Raw genomic sequence first — 22,911 nt, forward strand, 5'->3', positions numbered from 1 at the left:
CCCGTGCTATAAAACGCTCTGTTCGCTTCTGCTTTTAGACACCGGTGGGCGCTAGAAGGCCTCTCCGGAGCCTTCTCTTCAGGCTGGACAATAATAGCGGCAGCGTTCCCTCGGCTAGCTGAGGGTCCGCTCCTCAGGGAGGCGAGGGGGCGGCACTGTCCCGGCGGGGGTGGCCCTGTCCCGGCAAGGGTGGCACTGTCCCAGGGAGGGTGGCACTGTCCCGGCGGGGGTGGCACTGTCCCAGGGAGGGTGGCACCGTCCCACGGAGGGTGGCACTGTCCCGGCCGGAGAGGCCTGAGGGGGGAGCACTGACAGGGGGCCGCGCGCGCATGCGCAGACGCCGGGACTTGTTGCCGGCGCTCGTAACTCCGGGGCCGGGCCGAGGATCTCGGGACCGCCCGTGAGGTGACGGGGCGGGACGGCAGGGAAGGGAAAGGCAGAGAAGGGAAGGGCGGGGGCAGGAGAGGCCGCCCCGGCGCAGGTAAGGGAGGGCGGGAGCGGCGCTGTGCGGGGAGGGGAGTGGGCGACGTGAGCACGGCCCCTCCTTAGCGGGACCCCCCCCTTCCTCAGCGGGGTTGGGGGCGGGCAGCGCCGGGAGCGGCGAACCCTCTCGGCAGGGCGCTGAGCCCCCTCTGGCTCAGAGTACCCTACTCTGGCTTAGAGCACCCTATTCTGGAGCAGAGGGACTCGCTCCCTCCTCCAGGGGCGAGCCCGGCGCTTCCCAATGCGCTCCTGAGGAAGCGCCGCGGCTCCGCGTCCCCGCCGGAGCCGGGAGCGCCGGGGGCCTCCAGCCCCACACGGAGCCGGTTCTGTTCCCGGAGCCCGCCCGGTGCTCCTGCGGCGCAGCCCCACCCGTGGGAGCTCTTCCCGAGCCCTTTATCTGCCTGGCGGCCGGCTTGTTTAAAAAGAGCAGCTTTCCAGAGTTGGAAGCGGTGTCTGATAAACTCCAGCGTGTTGCTTGGAGTTTAGCGTGCAGGCTTGTGCTGAAGATTCCCCAAGGCTCCTCAAAAACGCTTTCTTTTCCGGCAGGGCTAAATTTCAGTCCGTCAAAAGCAAGGATAGAGTCATGGCACAACTTTTATGGGCGTTGTTGGGGTTTTTTTCTTTCTCTCTTTTTTATTTTTTTTTCCCTTCCCTGTGATGAAACACATCAGCTGAGACAAAGTTTCTTCCTCACCGCGTGGCACTGCCCAACACTTAGCAAATGCTGCTTTGGGAGGAGCGCTCTCCATGCTGTTTTCCCGCTGTTTAAAACGAGAATATTTAGTTATTTGTATTTTTTGTCGTTTGTTTCGTTTTCAGCATCTCGTCAGAGACACGTCCATTTCTGTTAGAGGCGAAACATCCCGAAAGTAAAGTCCCTGGACCTGTGTGATGAGGACCTAGAATATTTGCTTTTGAAGGATTGAGTTTTTTCGGGGAGTGGTTTTTCTGTGAATTTATCAGTCAGAAGTGTGTTCTGCATGAAGCAATACTTGGGAATCAGCAAGTAAATAAGATCCAAGAAAGGAAATGTTTCCAGTGGAAACCCCCAAAATAAACGAGCAATTGCCTGCACTGATAAAAAGAACTTTGTATCAATAGCCAAATCTCGTGCATTCTTGTATGGTACTACGGTATCTGATCAGGTCAGTTGACTAAAATGAGGCAGATGTCTGTTCTCTGAGAAATACTCTTTGTTCCTCCTTGTTTGTGACATGCAATAACTGGCCAGCTGTGCTGGCCTTTCAGTTGAATTATTTTGAAAAAGGAAAATCGCCCAATATTCCAAGAACAGAAAGAAACGTGTATTTGTGTAGTGGCTCTTTTCTGTGGAATTAGTGGTTAGAATTTGTTAATGATCTCAAGGCTTTGACATTTAAATACAAAGTTCACAAGCTGCTGCATTCACACTTGCTCATCAGCTAGGAGCAAAACTTTCAAACTGCTGTTATTGGAATATGTAATACCCTGTGTGATTCCTAGAATCACACTCCAGGCTGGATGGAATATGCAGTTCGATGTTATGGATTAAATGACAGGGAAGGTTTTTTTTGAGAGGGATCTTCTGCAGATTTCCTCAGATCTCTGTAGAGAATGTGGTTCCCTAGATGTCTGGAATTCTTGTCTAGGCACTGCTGGTAGCTGAACCTGCCAGTTATTGCAAAACATTTCACATGTGAAAGGAAGAGATTGCCAAAGGCACCTTCTTTCCCAAAACAGTTTTCTGGTTGCATCTTCCTCCACTTTTTATGCTTATAAAATTAGTATATCTCACAAATACCAACCAGGCTTTTCACAAGTTTGTTTCACTTTTTCTTTTTTCTTTTTTTTTTTTTTTTTTTTTTTTTTTTTTTTTTGTCTTTTAAAGGGATAGAAAAAATGAACCCTTTCTATTTTCTGGGTTTTGGACATTCTCATCTAGGCATCTTTGGGAACAGGAGTGATCCTTTCAACAGAACAAATGAGACTTACTGCTACAGCACTGCCCAGGGCAGCACAGTGCTCCAGGGAGTAACCTTTGGTGGAATCCCAACTGTCCTGCTGCTTGATGTAACCTTCTTTTTTGTAAGCCCAGTTTTCTATTTCTTTTACTGAAAGTGCTTCTGACCTTCTCAAAAGTGAGATCGTTCTCTGAATTCCCTTATTTATTGGGTTGGAATTTGGTTTCTGAGAATGTTCAGAATAAGAAATGAGTTGAGGCCATCCTGGGAACATCAAAGTGCTTTTCAAGTGTTGATAAATGCTTGCATACAGATGGGATGGTGATGCCACTGAATGTTGGATGTGTAGATGTAGGGAGAGTGCAGTTTTACAGCATCTGTTTGTGGGGGGAGTGAATTTTGTGCTTGCAGCTCAATTTTTCATGCTTTATCTTAACTGCCAGAACATTTGGGTTTAAGTACTGAGTACATTTTCAGGAAGGGAACACCATTACTAACTCAGTTGTGAAGTTTTTCCACACTGGATCGCCTTTTGAAAAACCAGCTTTTTAAAATTAGATTTTCTGAAGCTGTAGATAAAATAATGTACTGACCAGTTCAGTCCTGAGAAGAAGTGGAATATGATTAGTTGATGTCTGAGGGCTCCAGGACAGGCCTGAAACTGCACTAAAACTTGTGGTTATTTTTGTAAGCTTGGTCTAGGTGGTCTTCAGCCACCAGGAAAAGGGCTGCAGACCTGCAAATTAACGTGAGAAGAGGGTCTGTGGTAATAAAATAGACAAAAAGGATAGCAGTTTTTGAGTTCTAGAAATCTGCTGTAAAGAAACTGTAAAGTAGCTGTGCTCTGAGCTGGTTCTTTTATAGGAATGTAGAGGATATTCCTCAAAGTTATTTAGTGACATTTTTGCTGTTGATTTGGTGTATGCTGCCATAAATCCATTTTCTGAGGATGTACAGTATTTACAGTTCTGTGTCACCAGTGGCACAGCATTTAATAAGATTCACTTGAAACGTTTGCCTTTTTTTTTTTTTTTTTTAAAGCTGTGGCTCAGGTTTAAGACACTGAGTCTGCTTTTGAGTTCCTTGCTGTTGAACTCTGCACTCAAGCAGGGTTAGGTAGAGAGTTGGGTGCAGTGCAGAAGACTCCTCTTTTCTTCAAGTATCAAGTACTGAAAATTATCTATCAGCTCCTGTATTCTTATTTTCATGACATTTTTACTGCATATCCTTTTAGTAACTGTCAGTTGATGGGTTTCTGATGTGTTATTTCTAGGTTGGTTTCCAAAGGAAGTGAGGTTTATATATTTCATTCTCTTCCCATTTTTATCTGCCTAATAACAGTAGAATACTACAGCCAATTTCAACCAGAGTTGTGAAGAATCTGGAGAACTTTTCTGCTTGCACCAAGTTTAATGACCAGGTGAAGGAGGAAAACCTAAATTAATCCTCCCTGTTAGGAGGAAGGCTTTCATAAGAAGGTTATATTAATTGTGAAATGTGGAAATGGAGCTGTGTAATCTTGACACAGAGATAATCTGGCCAGTATTTGATCCCAGTAAATTATATCACTCTCACCACTTTCCAGCCAAACAGGTTGTTCAGAATAAGGAATTCCATGGGATGCAGGAGGAACCAGAAAGTGAGGGTGTGTGCTACATATGCATAGAAAACAGGCCCTGTCACTTCATTGCTTTTTGTAGAGGAACTTATTTAAAAAAAAAATGAAGCTATGAAATACTCAGTGATGGAGCTTTTTTTCTTGTTTTCTCTGCCCCTTTCAAAAAGGGAAAATATAGGGGACAGATAAAAATACATTGCAGAGATCAGAGATAGGTTGCTCTGTAGCATGGCCACCACTGAGTTGGTTGATAATTGATTGATATATAAATGATAGTTGATTGATAAATTATAATTGATTTAGGAGCTAGGACTGCATTTTTGGTCAGTTCTTACACACCTAAGAATGATTATTTTGAAATGGGAAAAAGAAATATTTTAATATCTCTGTTTTTATTTTTTAGATTTTAATATTACTGTTTTCCATAATAAGAAAGAGATTTTGGGACTATGGTCGTGTTGCTCTGGTGTCAGAAGTTGAAAGGTAAATAAGATATGTAATCAGACTGACTTGTTGAATCATTTGGGGAGGAAAGTACAGTAAGTGTGGCTTATATTAGGTTCATTTATATCAATTAAATATGCTTACAATCACCTGCACATGTTTGTTAAAAATGCCCTCACACTGCTTTGTGTGAATTCATCCCCCTCAGAGTTACTGTCCGTGGTTTCAGCCATAATTCTGTGTTTCCATTGCCATGGATTTCATCCTACAGCTGAGTTAAGGAAGTGGAGAGAAGGAAAGAGGCTGCTTGTCTGCTGACATGCTGCACATTGATGTTTGCAGTGTGCTTCTGTACAGAGGGATATTGAACCATTCTGTTTATCTTGGCTCAAGCCCAGTGTATTCCCAGAGGTCCTTGCACAGCCTGTGCCACAAAATCTCCCAAGGGTTCAAAAAGAAAAACTGACTTTTGCAGGTTTCTGAAATTCTTCACTGATTTGTAGTAATATTTCAAATGAGCATTTGATTTTTTTTTTTAATGTAGGATGATATGTTTGGATGTTTAAAATTCAAACTGTCGTGTGAAGTGAGGAAACATTAACAGCAAGCCTCTTCCTGGTGCAATCAAATTGTGGTAAATTCACAACTGAGCTACTGGAAAGAGCTCAAGCCCTGGTTTTAGGTGTAATCTATGGACAGTTGTGAAAGACAGATGATGTAAAATAGAATGAGCAATAACTGAGCAGGCTTTAATCCAGCTGGCTGAGGCAGCTGTCATGAAGGTGCTGTGGAGGCTTGGGACCAACAGGCTGGAGCAGTCAGACACCCAGGAGCCTCTGTTTTTGTCCTGCTGGACTGTGAGCTGAGTCTGCCGGCCAAAATTACAGACACCCAGGAATCTGACGGGTGTCCTCCTGTAATTACCATTGCAACATTTCTTTTTAGCAACAAACTGAAAACAGGCACTCTGCTACTTTTGAGGGCTACAGAGTTTCTAAATGTTTCTAGCCTTACTACAGGACTGTTTGTGTGAGGAGGTGGCTTTGCAGGGATTTAGTTGTGAAGAGAAATTGTGAGTAATGGCTGTACCATAAAGGAAGAAAAATGGAGGGAGAAGTAGTAATGTCTTCTAGTGAGGAATATCCACACATGAAGCCAGTTTGCAAATCTGATCCTGGCTAGGTTCCCAAACCTGTGTTGCATTTTGTGACATCACTGTGGCTTTAATATCCTCATAAAATGTTATTTTCTTTCAAGCTCAGTTGTGCTCTCATGTCAGGAGCTGGAGTGTCCTCTCTGTTCAGCAGGAGACACACACAAGTTCTATAATCAGCCATGTGCTACAGGGTGAAAACCACAGCTTTCACAAGTGAAAGAGTGTGTTTGTACTACATTCAGAATTGTTAAAGTTGAAATAATTCTGTAAAACTCCATCATTTGTTGTTAAAGCTACTTAAATACATCATTTCTTGTGTTTTAGTGAATCAAGATACAACCGGCTGTCAACATCATCATCAGCACCTGAAGATCTTGAATATGATAAGGTAAATATTCTAAAGTTCTGATAATGCTTTCTGAATGGAATCTGCTGGAATTTGCCATTCCATCCAGTTCAATGAACCATCATTAAACTGGAAGTTCATCTCTATGCAATAATTAATAATGCATTTTTAACTATGTTTTTACAGAACCATGCATAATCTCTGTTTCCTGACCAACTATTACCATATCATAAAACCAGTATCTTGTGTCATTGTTTCTAAGCCTGATTTGTTATTTTGTTGGGCTTTTTTTGTTTTTTGTTTTTTGTTTTTTTTTTTGTTTGTTTGTTTGTTTTGTTTTGTTTTGGGTTTTTTTGGTTTTTTGTGGGTTTTTTTTAATTTAGAGAGGGTCTATATGTAAGTGTTTCAAAGGGGGAGGGGAGAGTGAAAAAAAGACTAGCAGATATTTTGTACTGGGATGACAGTTCAAAAAGTTACATTGAGTTCACATTGCAAATAATACCTAGTTGCTCTTCACAGTACATTGTTTTCCTCACAGTGTTGAGAAAACTGGATGCAAGTGTGAGGTAACAATAATGTTATGCACTCTCAATAATCAAAATGGTTTGAAGTGGAGGGTAATATTTTGGCCAATAACTGGCTCCCTCCATGGTTTTTCTGAAGTTGTTGAATTGGTACACCCCTATAATTTTGTATTGCAACTTCAGAATGAGCCATGCAACAGTTGTGCAGTGGTGGCATCTTAAGTTTTCAACATTTTATATGTACATGCATCAACTTAATATCTAGCCTTGCAATTAATTATTTGTGTGAGCATCAAAAGCATACTAGTGGTTGATCAGGATTGCTCTGCTATTTGTGTACTTTACTCCATCTTTTTAAAGCCATAAAGCAACTTTAGCTGTGGAGTAACATGTGTCTATTTAGTTGAACAATGTTCACTTGAAAGAGGAGCTCTTTTGAGAGAGAAGGGGTTTTCTTGAATCATTGTGGGATGCTCAGTGAGATGTGAATTCTGCTATCCAGTTTCATTGGGGGATTTGTAAACCTATATGAGAAGCCTTTCTTTTAATGTAATCACAGCAGTGTTTTTAACAAGCATTTCACTGATTAACTTGTACTAGTCCCTTGTATTTCAGAGCAACAAGCTACCAGCTTTTTAGCTAAGATATTGTCTTAATAGAAAGACTTATCTTAATTGGATGGATTAGACTCTATTTTTTGTATGTCAGCTCCTAAAAACTTATTTTTTCAAATTTTATTTTATTTATAGGGGTTTTGTTCTTGGATTACAGCTGCTTTTCGGATGCAGTAAGTATATGAAACAGAAATAGTGAGCTGTGGTTTGCTTTGATCTTTTTTAATTTAGAAAGGTGGTTTCCATTCCAAAATGTTAGGGGTTATTTTCCCATTTGAGTAGATAGAGTTTTAATACAAGCACTGATACAGGTGCCTCTGGTTGGTTGAAAAAAGGAAGTGAAAGCAAGGTCAAATTATGGGAATGCTTTGTCAGGATACAGTTGTCCTGCTAGAAGCCCAGGGACTTCCCAATCTTGGGGCAGTGTGTGAATCTGAGTGAATGTACAGCATTTATATGGATTCAGAGCTAATAATTACACTCTAGGATTTTACTCTTCAAAGAGTATCTCGTGGGTATTCCCATGTTTGAAGCCAGCAGGGCCCCAGGCAGGCAGTGGGATTTCCCTGCAGGGGTTTCTGTGGAGAACTGGTGGTTTGGTTGGGGCTGGAACTGGCTAGCTAGGAAAGTCCATCCCAGTGTTTCCCAGAAACTGAATGTTAGACATGTGATGTGTGTTCTTTATGTCTCTTGGGGCTTAGTAGATCATGACTTTAAAAATCAATTTCTAGTTTGGATATATTGAAATATGAAAGGGGAGGGGGTTAAGCCACCATTTTTGCTAGTTCAGTTCCTTCCTTTTCTAAGTTCTCCTATTCTGATGATCTAATCTGCTGGCAGTGGAGAGATGGTGAGAGTTCATTCCAAAGCCTTTTCTATCTCCTGTTAGCTGGGTGTCATAAGAGTGAAGTGGTTCTGCTGTAATTTGCCTCCCATGGGGCCTTTATGGAGATGACTGGATTCTGTCACTGATCTTAAATTTGGAGAGCTAGGCTTGTGACTGGCATGAAGCAGGAAGTCACAGCAAAAGACTTTGTCTTCTTCTAGTCCAAAAGAATTTGGATTCATATTTGCTTTTCAGATTACTGTTTCAATTTTAAATTCCCTAGTGTTAAGTTTTGTGTAGTGGCATTGCACAAGGAAAACACACTTTTGGAACCTGAATTTCCACATGAAAGAACACGTGGAAATTTTGAAGCCATTTTGAAAGCCAGTAGGGATTGATGGGAATGGGGATGTCACTGAGTAGACTCAGGATTTAATGTGTGTTCATAAACCACTCCCAAGAAGATTACTTAATCTGACCATGTGTTTTTCTGGCTGCTGCAGTGATGATGAGATTCATGAGAGGTGTGGGGAAGATGCCATCCATTACCTCGCCTTCCAGCGCCACATCATCTGCCTGCTGATTGCCATCAGCATTTTGTCTGTGTGTGTGATACTGCCTGTCAACCTCTCAGGTGATCTGCTTGGTAAGGATTTATTCTTTTGTGTTCTTAGAACAGTTCTTTATTTTATATAATAGCAAAAGCTCTTTAGGATTTTTTTTTTTTTTTGGTTAAGTTTATAAGGTGGTGTTTTAACCACTCTAGTGGGTTGACTCTGGCTGGATGCCATCTTCACAAACTGCTGCACCATAAGTCACTCTTCTACAGGGTGCAGTCCTTCATGCACAGTGTGAGTCCCCCACAGGGTCACAAGTCCCACCAGGAAAGCTGCTCCACATGGATTCCTCTCTCCATGGGTACAGAGGTCTCTGCAGTGTGGGTCTTCTCCATGGGCTGCAGGTGGATCTCTGCATCTCCATGGTTCTTCACCAGGGAAACCTCAGCTCTGGTGCCTGAAGCACCTCCTGTCCTTCCTTCTGCACTGACTTTGGTGTCTGCAGAGTTGTTCCTCTCACACATTCTCACTCTGCTCTTCTCTGCCTGCAGTTAGATCTGTACAGGAACATTTTTCTTGTTATCATGGAGGTGTTACTATCATTCCTACTTGGCTTGGCCTCAGCCAGCAGTGGGTCTGTCCTGGAGCTGGCTGGAATTGGCTCTTTTGGACATTGGGGAAGCTTCTGGCAGCTTCTCAGAGAATCCACCCCTGTAACCCCCCTGTTCCCTAAACCTGGCCACACAAGCCCAGCACACCCCCTCAGTCTGATGTGGAATTTGTGTGGTTGTAGGGGGCTCTTTCAACAGTTGTCAGAAACAAGATTGCAGGTAAGACTTGGATGACAAGACTTAAAAAGGCTCAAGCCAGGATTAACTTTACCCATGCTCTCTTAACTGGGGTTGATCATTATGGTTTTTATTGGTGGTGATAGTCAATGGAAAACATCTTCACAGCTGAGAAATCTTTTTCTAGTATCCAGTCTGAACCTCTTTTGTTTCAATTAATTTAAAATAATTTTTTTCATCTGTCACTGGAGATAATAGATTATTCTTTTCCTCTTTACAAAATCCTTGTAGCTGCTTGAGAGTGATAAACATTTTTTAATCTGCTTTTTCCTCTTTCTCTTAAACAAACCAGTTAATTTGGTCTCTAATGAGAAATGTTTTCCATTTGGCTGATCATAAAATTGTCAGCCGTGCCTTGAATTTTTGTTTTAATCTAGCTACACTGTCTGCCATTGTTTCTTTACGCCTTGCTTTTTGTCTCAAAATTGGACAAATCTTGCAGAGACTTTGTCAATGCTGACTAGATAAATTTCATTTCATATTTCTTGCAGTCTAGTCCTCATTTTGTCTTCCAGTGAGGCACCTCCAATGTCCTCTAGTCTGCCATTCAGTTTGCTGGTGGAAAACCTGAGTTCTTTCAGTGAGATCTCTGTTAAACCCTGTTCATACATTCTTCTATTTTTGACTATGAGCCCTTAGAATCCCATTTCATACCTGGCCTTGTATCAGTCTCCTCAAGATCATGTTTCAAGTGTTGTTCATGGTTTTTAAGAGCCTTGTGACACAGCTCTTGTCTGTAATAGGACACATTGTAGCTTTTCCTTTTTGTATTGTTTACCTTCGGCACTTCCATCTCTGACCTCGCCTTTATGAGCTCTTTCTTGGCAATTCTCTTGTTATATTAAAATGAGTTTTTATTAAAGCAGGGCAATATAGCTTCTGTTTTTCTGCATTAACCTTTGTGAGTCTAGGAAATACAGCAGGAACCAAACTTTAGTATCTCTCCCCTTCTTCCTCCTCTTTCACTGTAAGCTGATTTGTGCATTTTCAGTTATGATGACTTAACTTGCAATGTGGTTTAACAGTCTGGGCTGGAAGGATTGGCTTTCTAGATACACTAAATTCCTTTTCCTTTGTGATCATTTGCTCAGTTTTCCCTCACTTGCATTATAATTTTTTAATGCTTGGCAGTCTATTGAAATAATGTCATGTAAACTCATTTTTGACCTTGCCAAGGTTGTCAGCACTGAATTAATGCACCTTAAAAGCCTGAGATAAGAAATCAGTTAAGATGAAAGAAAAATGTGAAGGAAATATGTTCAATCTCTAAGCAGTATTGTTAATGGACATGAAGGGAGATTGGAGGGAGAAAGAGAACTGCTTCAAAGATCTAATGTATAGATTTTCAAAACACTCTACTGTTTTTCTTGAACTTGAATGTGGTATAATCTAGGGGTGTCTTTTCCAACTTTAAAACACAGGACAGAGTAAACCAGCATTGATTATGATTCTAAATTATTTTATCAATGAACTTGCTCAGCATTAAAAAGAAATATATCAACTTCTTTAAAAAATAGAATAAAAGATGACTTTCTGACAGTAAGTGTTGTACCAATTAATTTTCCTACTTGTTCTTGTTCTTCTTAGATAAAGATCCCTATAGTTTTGGGAGAACAACTATAGTAAATTTACAAACCAGGTGAGTCTTGCAGAGTCCCCCTATGTTGATGTCTGTTTCCTCCATGGTCTCTAAACACAAGAACTGATATTGCAGCATGGCTCATGGGGTTGGAATAACTTAATCCCTGTCTGTCAGCTGAAACTGGGATATGTTCTGCTTCAGGCTGTGCACTTGCAGTGCTGATAAGAAATCCTGAGAGTGGGCTTCTGGTCTGTCAGCTCTCACTTCTTACACCATGTGTTTCTCTTGGCTAATGACTGCACACCCAGGGATATTCTTTTCAGAAGTTTCCTCATTAAAGGAAACTATGCTTCAGAAGGAATCTGCAGCTGAGATGATTTAAATTCCCTTAGATTAAATTTATGTGTGTGCATATCTCTCCCATCTGAGATTACAATTAAAATTACTTCAATGTGTTTTAAAAAGTCTGTGAAATAGTTGAAGTACAAAGCTGCACAAATCTTCTGATTTATTCTTGATCAAGCCACATCCATCCCTGGTACCATGGCCAGTAGAATTTCTGTTTTGTTTAACCATGTTATGAAACCAAGTAACTAATGGGGATTTTTTAATCTGTAAAATAGGTCCCTGTATTTTAGTTTAATTGCAATTATTAATGCTCTTCACAAAACTGAAGAGCTGTTCACAGAACAGAACTTCTGCAAGCTTTGAAGGAGTTATCAGAAGAGCAGAATTTCCTCCCTGTATGAGGCTGTTTTCAGTTTGAGTAAGGATTGTGTTCAAGGAGAGTTTAATTATGCACTCAGCAGAGTAAATAATAAAGTAAATAACAAACATTTTGGCAAATAGCATCATATGTCACATATGTTATCTGAATGAGAAAGTAAAAGCCAAACACTGCCTAAATATGCCCATGTCATAGAGCCTCTCTTTTCTTCTTAGCTCCATGCCCCATAGAATTTTATGAGAAGCAAATAATCCTGTTGGCTGTCCAAGGCATCTGCATAGGTGTGACTGACTACCAGCTTTTTTCCTTATTTTGTGTTCAGTGGGAGGTTTTGATCTCATTGTCATTCTGATGGCTGCTTGTATCAGCTGGACAATTGGTTCTTCCTGTTTCTCATCTTTCTGTTTTGTCTGACAGCAATAATCTGCTTTGGCTGCACACAGTTTTTGCTGTTGTTTACCTGATTCTGACTGTTGTCTTCATGAGACATCACATGAAGTATGTCACATATAAAGAAGAAAACATAGTAAGTGTCTGTATTGCAGTGAAAAAAGTGTATTTGCCAATGGATAATGCTAAAAAAGAAAATTGCTAAGGTGCCTCCTGCATGCTAGAATGTGACATAAAAGTGAAGGAATTGACTGAAAGCAATGCTCTACTGAGTGAATTGTGAAAACAAATGGAGAGAAGGGGGTTGGGGAGGGATTTGTGAAATTTTGCTGTAACTTATTACCAGTGTAGAAGGTGCTGTCTTAAATAGATGAGCTCCCACCAAAATCAGAATTACCTACCTTTTTTCCTGCTCTACTGCACAGCTAACTGTGCTGTGTCTTGGCCTTCTTTATATTCTTGTTTTCTCTTTTGTAATGTGTTTTATCAAAATGTAATTTTGATTGTATATAAAAATGTAATTACATCTTCTCTCCCAGGTTAAGTGCACTTTGTTCATAACTGGTCTTCCAAAAAATGCCAGTGAAGAGATCGTGCAAAACCATTTCACGTAAGTCCCACACTTGAGTGATAACATTGGAGTCATGGAATGGTTTGGCTTGGAAGGAACCTTAAAAATCATCGAGTTCCAATTCCCTGCCATGGATAGGGACACCTTCCACTAAACCAGGTTGCTCAGAACCCCATCCAACATGACTCTGAACACTTCCAGGTATGGGGCATCCACAACTTCTCTGTTCCAGGGCCTCACTGCTCTCACAGTGAAGTTCCTCCTAATATCTAATCTAAACCTATTTTCTTTTTGTTTGAATTCATTCTCCCTTATGCTGTCACTACATGCCCTTGTAAAAAGTTTCTTTCCATCTTTGTTTAGGAATGGGAGATGTAAAATTGTCCTGATAGTTTTCCCTGTCCAAGCAGATAATTTTTTAAAATTTTGCACTGTTTAAAATTCAGAAAAGATTATATTTCAATCAATAGTTAACTGATATTTAAATCAGAATTTAAGAAAGTGTCTGTGTATCCACACTTCCCAGTCATGCCCCCACACAACTTTTACTTGGAATAAAGCTGTGCATCTCATATTGAGTGACTTCCAATGGCTGTCTGTGGAAGCCTGTGCTCTCTGATACCTCATTCAGAAATGAAATGAGTGATGAGTTGACAGTTAGATACCAGTGCTGCTCTTGAAACAGTTTCTTCACTCTACTTTCTGTTCTTATGGTTCTCATGTGCTGCTTCCTTTCAGGGATGCCTACCCAACCTGCACTGTGCTGGAGGTCCAGCTGTGTTATGATGTAGCCAGGCTTATCAACCTTTTCAAAAAAAGGTACTTGTTTTTGTAACCTACACAAATTTAGCATAATTCTTTGAATGTTTTGCTAGGCTTAATCAACATGCACCAGCAGTACTGACCTGGTGTATCCTAAAGGTGGATTCTGCTCTTCAAGTTCTGGATTTCAGTTAGATTCAGCTGTGTTTTAAAGGGGTTTATGGGGCTCAGCCCATCTCTTGTTGGTGTGATAGGTTGTGTGTTGCCTAAATTAAGTTTTGACTTGCTGATTATTTATGTATGTATGTACTTAGTTATTTATAGACAGGCAAAATGAAAAACTGAACTATTGAATTAATAACTGTTAACCCTGCTTCTTTGGCCAGAGGTGCTGATCACAGGAGAGACAAGTGTTGTCTTCTGGGCTCTCAATAAAATTGGGTTGTTATTTTTCCTGGACCCTCACTACAAGTAGTGAGTAGTCCTAGAACTTCACTACATGTAGGCTGTATAATGATTATACAAACTTGCAAATAATTTTATAAGTAACCAAAAGAAAGTGCATGCAAATATCTTTGGTGACTAATTCATTTGCTATCAGTCCTTGGCACAATTTTTTCCTCTCAGGGATTATAATCTTTTTAAGCTTGATGTTGATACTGTTCTCTTGCAAAATGTTATGGATGTATTTCTTTTTGTGCAGAAAACAGGCAGAAAAAAGCCTGATCTACTATGAGCACCTGCATCAGAAGTATGGCAAGAGAGTCCAAATCAACCCTAAGCCATGTGGTCAATTCTGCTGCTGTGAAATGAGAGGATGTGAAAGGGTAAGAGATTCTGTTCTTCTCTAGTTATAGCTAAGTAGGTTATTAGAGGAGTAGAAAATAGTGTTTGTGTCATGTTTCATTGACCTACAGAAAATTCTTTATTCATTCATAACTTATCTGCCATGTTCTTGTACTGCATAGAAAAGGAATTCCCTGAAATTTTGAAATGTAATCTTAGTGCACAAACTGAAGCAGAAGAAAATCTTCCTGTTGTCTTTGCCTTGTGGCATGATTTGTAATTTGTGGGAGTGGCCTGAAGAAGGGTGGCCATGGTTTGTGTAAGCTGTGTGTTATTGAGGATATTGGCCATCTGGTACATTGCATCTAACAGCCATCAATTTCCCCACAGGAGGATGCTGTAGATTATTATACCAAAGTTAGAAATGAACTTGAGGAAGAATATTCAAAAGAGGAACAAGCTGTTCATAATAACCCACTGGGAATGGCCTTTGTAACATTTCAAGAGAAATCCATGGCAACCTAGTAAGTTTTGTCCATTGTCTTGTTTGCTCTCTTTTTACTAAAATAGTACAACTGATCTCTTGTTTATGTCCCTTGTTTGCTTATGTTGGTTCTTCCTTTCTTCTTTTTCACCATTCTGTGGATTTTCTCTGCTTTGCTTCCTGGTAAGTTTTTCCATAAATGTATTTTAGCCTCTATGCTTTGAATGAAGAAATTACCTAAAGGACTAAAAGGCTTGTGACATTTAATGGGCTAAAGAGCCTTTCTCTTCTGTGTGGGATCCAGTCCATCAGGGTAGGTTTTTAGGAGGCCAGACTAATTGGTTCTTGAATATGAGTTACTGACAACTCCATTTCCTGCTGTGCAAATGGTCCAATTACCAAATTATCAGAGTGGGTACAAATTACACTGCCAGTTAAATCATCTCAGCAGGGTAGGCTCAGTGAGGGACCTGGCCACAGCTGAGAGATACACAAATTCTGTAAATCTCTTACCTGTTGTTATAGATATATGTTTAGACCTAATAGCAGAAGTTGTTTTTTGCTTTTATTCAGTCATTTGCAGAGAAAAATATATGTAGCCTCCCATGTTCTGTTGGCATTTTGTAAACATCTTTTGCTAACATAAAATGGGTAAAGGAAAGCAGGATAATATTTGTATTGCAACATAACACATCATGCTTTTTTCTGTTCTTAGCCTATGTAGTTTAAATTGCCTGCATTCTTTTGGCCTTCAAGTCATGTTAGAGAGGCAGTTTTTGAGGCTGTTTTTCAAGGAAGTCCAGGATGTAGAATTTCTTGCAAGGATTTGGTATATCAGAGAAAGTTTTGCTTGCTATTCTTTCATTGAGTAGTGATTGTGTGATGAAATCTGCCTCCTCTATTAAATTTGTAATGAAATAGCATTTGGAGATGTGAAAATGAAAGAAGAAATAAGCACTGAAGTTCCTTCTCTAGCTACTGATGTGTTGTGTATAATTTTGATGTGCTAGTCCCTCCTTGAACAAGTGTTCTGAGCTGCACTGCAGGCATCTCTGAGTTCAGCCATCAAGACCTGAAAATATTTTTGTTTGTTTAGCTTGGAATTAATCTGGTGGACTCCATTCTCTGGGAAATTAGATTAAATTATGTGTGAAGCTGAGGATCCCATCAAATTAGAAAGTTACTTGGTGCCCTTAGGATGCTCTGCTCTGCAGAGCCCTGAAATAGGATGAGAGAAACAGGACACCAAAAGTGAGGTTCTGGGGGCTCAGGTGGTTGTAGAAGCTTTTTAATGATGGCTAAAACTTGCTCTGAATGTATTTTTAACAATAAACTATCAAAGAATAATCAACTGTCTTAAATACTTGCTGCTGCAAGATGCTGGCAATCTGACATCACTGCTTGAATTCTGGTAAGGAAAAGGTCTGGGGGGTTGAGGGTTGTGTTTGTTAGTTTGGTGTTCTTGTGTGTGGTTCTCTGTCTATGTTAAAACCACAACTGAGAAAAAAGCATGTTCACAGATTTTGGAATCGCCCCATCTAAATATAATATATATATTGTTTCTATGCTGCTGCAATAAAATAGTTTCTGAATGTGTTCCTCACCCTTCTACTGCTGTCCTTTGAGAGATCTTTGATAGCATTTATTCTGGGCATGTTTAAATTTTTTCTTTAAATTTTGAGTGTCAGTCAACTCATAATATTGGAAGATAGAATTAAGAACTGTGATTATTTTAGAAGTGGGTGAAAGAGGCTAATATTTTAAATTGTGAGGATACTAGCATGCTAAAAATTCTTCTGAGAATTGGTACTCAAGGCAAAATTGGCTGGTTTTGATACTAGTGTAAAAGATTAGTCTGCAAGCTCATTTCATTAGTCTACTTTGATTTGAAGACAGCTGTATTATGTAAAGATGTGTTTAGGAAACTGTCTTTTGTTTTTTCCAATGCTCTTAGGCTTTGATTTTTTAATTTTTTTTTTTAATATGACTCATTGCTGTTGTTCATGTTGGTAGAAGCAGTAAACAGTTTAAACCAAGACTGCTTTTTATTTCTAACAAAACAGATCTCAGGCCTGTGGTAGCAACTGTTTAAATAATGGTCATTAATGCATAATATATTACAGTGTTGTATAAGCTCTATTTTGATCACAGGTTATTAAAATAAAAAAACCCAAAATCCTTTATCACTATTCCCAGACTTTCTCATTACATATTTAGCATTTTCAGGTGTAAAAAAATGGAAAAATCTTCCTTTTATTCCTTACAGCATCCTTAAGGACTTCAATGCCTGCAAATGTCAGAGCATTAAGTGTAAAGGAGAGCCCCAGCCATCACCCTACAGCAGGGAGCTGTGTGTATCCAGCTGGGAGGTTACATATGCTCCTTACCCTGAGAATATTTGTTGGTAAGATTCCTCTCTTACATCCATTTGTTGGTGAGAATCTAGAATTAGAATGGGCACAGGACAAACAGGGATGAGTGTGGGTTTTTTTAACCCTAAACTAAAACTTTGTGGTGTTGGAATGTGGCTGATCTGCCTCTTTATTTTCCTTGCTGGTGTTCTTCATTGACCTTGGGGTCTTTGGATATTATTGGGGTAATGGACTAGAGTTTTTCCACCCCAAAATTTAAAAAAACCCAATCCTGTTTATGTCTGTCCCTCAGTATTTCCTTTTTTTTGAGGCTAGTGCACATCTACTGTTAAGATCTGAGGGAAGCAACTTGGTTTTAGTGCTGGGTATCCTCAAAATATGTATATATTTTTGAGTTGCCATGTGATGAGTGTAACTTGGTCCATTCTGTAAACTCTGCTCTGTCTTCTTCCTGTTCTTTTCCTTTTCTTCCCTTCACCTTGAAGAAGAGGGACCCAGGGATGTTCCGAGAAGACTTGTCATAATCAGGGATGTCACTGAACCTCTGTATCCCTGCTTTGTTTGTTCTGAATATTTGACTTTGCCTGGTGCTCAAATCATTCCAGTCCTTTTGGCAACCATCTCAAATAACATTTAAGAACTTTACTTGTTTAAATTCTACAGTTGCTGTTTTAATATGGCAAGAAGAGATTCAGTGTTTGCAAATTTGAAATTTTATTTCAAACCACAATTTTTTGGTAGATTCTGCCTCTGATAGGTATTCCTGAAGAAATTCTGTGTCCTCTGTCTCTGTCTCTTCTTGTTCCATTTCTTTTTAGCACTTCTGTATTACTGAACAATGCAAGTGTTTCATCCCAAACCTTACCTAGATTAGATATTGTTTTTGTGTAATGAAATATTAGATATGTTCTTCTGCAAGCACAATTTATGGTATCATTCAAGAGAATTTGCACAGTTCTTTTTATTTCCAACAGCAACTGGAACTTATGTGGTGCTTTGTTATATAACTTTGAAAGCTCAGTTTAGAAAAAGCAGTGCCACCTGTTATTTGACAGATATTATATATATCCTTTTTTAACAGCAAATGCTTTCTGCTTGTTTTAATGCCCTTTTTATTTTTATTTCTTTCTCCAGGAAAAATCTTTCAGTGCGTGGATTTAAATGGTGGTTTAGATGGGCTTGCATTAATTTGCTTCTTTTTCTTGTGCTGTTTTTTCTTACCACTCCTTCCATAATCATCTCAACCATGGACAAGTTCAATGTCACTAAACCTATTCACTACCTTAATGTGAGTATTGCCATATGTTTGGATATAGCTGTGAATCAGACTAAAATTTTGGTAAATTGATAGGGTTTCATTGTTTTACCTTCAGTTGAAATTCCTGCCTTACAGCTTCAGTTGAAATTCTCAGGACTGTTTTATGTAGCTGCTGACTAAAACCATAAGTTCATAATCAGGTGTTTAGCCCTCTTTTGTTCCTGGATAATAGTCTGAAGTAATTTTTATCTGAGGTTTTATATTATTATAACATGTTTATGTATTTGTGGTAAAAATTTGCAGTCCAAACTTAAATAATTTTAAATGTTGTAATCAAAAATCTTTGCAAAAAATGGAATTTTAAATCCAACTTGTATTTTGATTTTTGTGATAAGATTTTTAACTGAGGTATTTTTTTTTTAATTTTGCTTATAGGATTCAAAGCAAGATGACCTATATATCTGATCCTAGTTTGCTTGCAGTAAAGCAACTTGCAAGCTGTTCTTTTGAAATATTTCTCCAAGCTAGTGTAAGCTACGTAAAAACTACTTGTGAGACTGCACTCTCATGGAATTTAATGCTAAATCTCTCTTGGGTTTTTTGGCTTGCATGCCAGTGCTAAGCACTCATTACTCAATTTAAGATTATCTGAATATAATTTTTTTCACTTCATCCTGTTATAATTTACAAAAAGCAAAATATTAGCATCTCTGTTCTACCATGACTGCATTAAAGTGTTTTTAATACTAATTCTTATTTCCTCCCCCTCTAGAATCCTGTCATCAGTCAGTTTTTCCCAACACTCTTGCTCTGGTCCTTCTCAGCTTTGTTACCAACAATTGTCTATTACTCAACTTTGCTGGAATCTCACTGGACAAAGTAAGCAATTTTTTCCTCTGTTTTTACCTTATCAGCTGAACTACTGAGACAAATGAAGTGCTGATCTTTCACAGAGCTCTCAGATCTGCAGAGCTTTCCTAGCAAGACCTTTCCTGTTCTTGTCTCTTTCTAGTGTTATAACTACACTTCAGGGTTTGGGTAATGTGTAACTCACACAGCAAATCTAATATGACCACATGATTTGCTTATGCTTTCCTCTGCTCCCCACCTCACTCCTCTTTGTGTTTAATCAGAAAAAAATATTGTAAGAGCAGGCTCAGGAGGTGTAGCTTCAACAGGAGCATGGCAAGTGCCTCAAATCCCATCATTAACTTGCTCTCTGGGAAGATTGGCCATGTGGCTTGGATCCCCTCCAGGCTGACAACTTATAAAAAGGGCATGCATCTTTTTGTTTGGCATGACAAAATGGTCTGGATGTAAGTCCTGGTTCACAGCTCAGATCTGTTGGACATCAGTGGTGATCTGAAAAGATTTAGGGCCAAAGGCCCAGCAGATGTGTTGGTGCAAGGTTTTCACTCTGAGCTGGGGCAACCCAGAGATGTCAAGCCCAATAATGAACTGCTGACTTGGAGAACTCAGCACAGCTTGCTTTGGAGTACCAGAATTGATGCCCTGTTTACCTACACACAGATAAAAGCATGGCACTTCAACCTCAACTCCACTCAGTCTTTATCCATAAACCTTGTAATCATTGTTTGTTTTTATATTCTAAGGTAAATCTGGTGGTTTTGCTTTTGAATTTTTCCACAATGCTTTTCTAAGACACCATTTCTAGACTCTATTGTTTATTTGTCACAATTGTATGCTTTTCCTCATCTTTGTTTTGGTAGCTGTGCTGCACACATGAACTTTGTGCCCTTCTCCACCAGTTAAAATAATTTTCTGGAGTCACTAGAGATCACAGGTCTGATTTCAGTTACACTGATGGCTTTCACAGTGCCCAAGTGTTCCTATAATAAAACCCCTAGGTGGTTTTAAAGCCCTATCAGATCCCCCCTCTAGGAGTCTGAAGTGTTCACAGAGCTCCACTTTTCTGGCAACAAGTTGTCACTGGATCCATGTTCCTGCTGCTGTAGTGGGGGTATAGCATTTGTAGTGTCATGGTGTTCCCCAAGACTTGACACCTGACAGGGAGCTTGTCTAAGTGTCTGGTTTCTTGGCAGTGGTGCCTTTTTCTGAACTGCTTAATCCCTCCTGGCATGGCACTTGAAGAGCAGTTTCTTTCCAAGGTGTCTTTGGGTGAGAGACCAGCTGTGCTTGTACATTGTAGTCATTGCTTGTTTTTATACAAAGAAAAACCACTTGCAACACTTTTATACAAAAAAAATCTTCCTGGATTAACGTTCAGCAAGATTTTTGTTGCCCAAGAAGGTACTGAAATTCTGCTTGGTCCATATTGGTGAATATCTCAGAGATGTTTGGTTTTTATCTGGTAGCAATGTGATATGGTAGGGGAAGCTGGGAGTCTGACAAGTCTGGCATTGTCCAGGAAAGATCCTTCATATATGGCAGATTTTGTATGAGTTTCTCACTCAGTGCCCTTTTATGTTGATAGATCTGCAGAGAACAGAATAATGATGCATAAAGTCTACATATTTTTGATCTTCATGGTATTGATTCTGCCTTCCCTTGGCCTGACCAGGTAAAGAATTATAGTTTAATGAGATTTTGGCTGAGTGCTTTTATAATGAGACATTTTACTTTTCTTTTCTAGTTGTGGGGTATAGCCAATGTACCCCCACTCCCTCAGTGTATGTGGTTATTTTATCATTGCACACTAGGTTTCAATATTCATCTTACATCTGGGATCCTCAGAGCCCTTAAAAGTTTCCAAAGCCTGGCTTTTCTTTTAATAAAGAGATTTAAGACCTTGTAAGATCAATGGCTAATTTAAAATTTCCCATACTCACCATTATAGCTGAGAGCCAAATTTCCTGACTGTGTCTTATACTTCAGTTGGAGTTGTCCTTTTTTTCCCACCTTTACAGTTTTTGTCTGTTTCCCTGGATGACATGTATTTGTCCTATCTAAAAATTAATAATAAAACTTTACTATGAGACAGATATTTTTGTTCTATTTAATTTTGTACCTTTTTTCTTATTTCTAGCTATCATTAACTGTGATAAAGCTGAAGTAGTGTTTAGATTACTTGCTTAAATTCTTTCTATGCTATACTAAATTCTTTCTATATTGTCTTGACTTAAGCTGCTTAAAAAGAGAAGCATTTTTAAACAGAACTGAGGTGTGGGAGACTGAATTACATTCACCATCTTTCTTTCAGTCTGGATTTTTTTTTCCGCTGGCTCTTTGACAGAGAATCCTCTGATTCTGCAGTTAGGCTGGAGTAAGTACCAATATCAGTAAATAATTTTCTCTCTTTGCTATTCCTTTGTAAAGAAATACTTAGGACTTAAGATTTTAATTTTTTTTTTTGCTGTTTAATGTCCTTGGTTAGTGTTTATTAAAATTTGCTCAGGGTTGCTACTTTGGGACGATGTTGAGCTTCTGAATAAGGGGAGGAGACAATAAGATTGGATATTAGAAAAAAATTTCTTCACAGAAAGGATGATAAGACATTGGAATTGGATGAGGATTGTTGTATATCTTTGACAAGGGATCTTCTCAAGGATTACAGTGAGACCAAAGAGCTGCAGCAGTTCTCTTTCTGAAAAATATATGTTTTTACACACATTACATTGCAAATTTGCAGATATTGGTTATTTTAAGTTCCTGTGCCTGGAGGGAAAAAATAGAATGCAATTATTAGGATATAGATTTCCAAATGTCGTTTCAAAATTGGTAACAGGAAGACAATTAGGAGTTACTAAATTAGGTGAGATAATTATTCTATTGCAGTCTTCTCATCTTGTGTCAGGTAGCTGTTGCAGACATCAGATGATGCTCTTGTCTGCTCTCAGCCACCCATCAGGCTGCTGCATCTTTTTGTGAGCAGATTATTCCTCATCTGAACTGCAACTCAGCCAGGCTCTTAATTCTCCCCTGGCTGCATTTGTAGTGTGTAGTGTGCATTGTGCAGTGTTCTTTTACAGCAAGGTTATCACAAGTTCTGCTGGCCACTTCCTAACCTACAAAGTGCTTATCCTTACCATAAGAGATTTCCAAAGGCAATAGGGATATATTGTACACCTCCAGTGTTTGCTTGCCTTCCTCCCAGCCAGTGTCTGGTGTCTTTCCTGGCAGATGTGTTTTCCTGCCTGACCAGGGAGCCTTCTTTGTGAACTATGTGATTGCCTCAGCCTTTGTGGGCAATGGGATGGAGCTGCTGCGCCTGCCGGGGCTCATCCTCTACACCATTCGCATGATCATGGCCAAATCCACAGCAGAGAGGAAAAACATCAAACAGGTACTGCAGCCCCTCCTGAGCAGGAGGCATTTCAATGGCTGATCCTTGTCAGAAACACTGGCAGCACCCATCCTTCATACCATTAACTATCATCTCCTGACTTGTTTTTTGTTTTTTTTAGCCTTTGTTTCGCTTGTCCGCGGCAGGTTCATATTCCCTTCATTCACAGCACAGATAGCAGGGAGGGATTTATTCCAGTCAGAGATGGTCAAAAATCAAAATCCAGGCTCTGAGTTTCAGGTATCAATCTCTTCATAGCTCTAAGTCAGAGTTTTATGATTTGGATTTTATAGAATAGTTTTGATTTTATCTTATAGTCTGAATTTCAGGGGGATTTTTTGTTTAAAACTGCCCAGGGT

The 22,911-nt window shown here is 39.6% G+C and overlaps 1 protein-coding gene across 4 annotated transcripts in view; it reads left to right on the forward strand.

The window, feature by feature from the left end:
* The first annotated feature begins 389 nt into the window (after positions 1-389).
* The window catches only part of TMEM63A (transmembrane protein 63A), a 30,663-nt gene continuing 8,141 nt past the window's right edge, over positions 390-22,911 (forward strand). Inside the window, exons 1-19 of one of the 4 annotated variants that reach the window (XM_059469113.1) lie at positions 390-405; positions 1,303-1,628; positions 2,351-2,547; positions 4,445-4,524; positions 5,966-6,029; positions 7,261-7,298; positions 8,455-8,597; positions 10,944-10,995; positions 12,083-12,191; positions 12,595-12,665; positions 13,365-13,445; positions 14,092-14,215; positions 14,565-14,698; positions 16,925-17,062; positions 18,165-18,318; positions 19,061-19,167; positions 20,744-20,830; positions 21,470-21,532; positions 22,390-22,552. In XM_059469113.1, coding sequence (XP_059325096.1) covers positions 2,362-2,547; positions 4,445-4,524; positions 5,966-6,029; positions 7,261-7,298; positions 8,455-8,597; positions 10,944-10,995; positions 12,083-12,191; positions 12,595-12,665; positions 13,365-13,445; positions 14,092-14,215; positions 14,565-14,698; positions 16,925-17,062; positions 18,165-18,318; positions 19,061-19,167; positions 20,744-20,830; positions 21,470-21,532; positions 22,390-22,552 — 1,794 coding nt within the window. In that variant the 5' untranslated portion in view covers positions 390-405; positions 1,303-1,628; positions 2,351-2,361. Of the gene's footprint in view, positions 482-1,302; positions 1,629-2,350; positions 2,548-4,266; positions 4,365-4,444; positions 4,525-5,965; positions 6,030-7,260; positions 7,299-8,454; positions 8,598-10,943; positions 10,996-12,082; positions 12,192-12,594; positions 12,666-13,364; positions 13,446-14,091; positions 14,216-14,564; positions 14,699-16,924; positions 17,063-18,164; positions 18,319-19,060; positions 19,168-20,743; positions 20,831-21,469; positions 21,533-22,389; positions 22,553-22,911 lie in introns of those variants that run through there. The other 3 variants (XM_059469114.1, XM_059469115.1, XM_059469116.1) reach the window with 3 other exon arrangements.

The sequence above is a fragment of the Ammospiza nelsoni genome, chromosome 3 (genome assembly GCF_027579445.1).
Source record: "Ammospiza nelsoni isolate bAmmNel1 chromosome 3, bAmmNel1.pri, whole genome shotgun sequence".
Lineage (NCBI taxonomy): Eukaryota > Metazoa > Chordata > Aves > Passeriformes > Passerellidae > Ammospiza > Ammospiza nelsoni.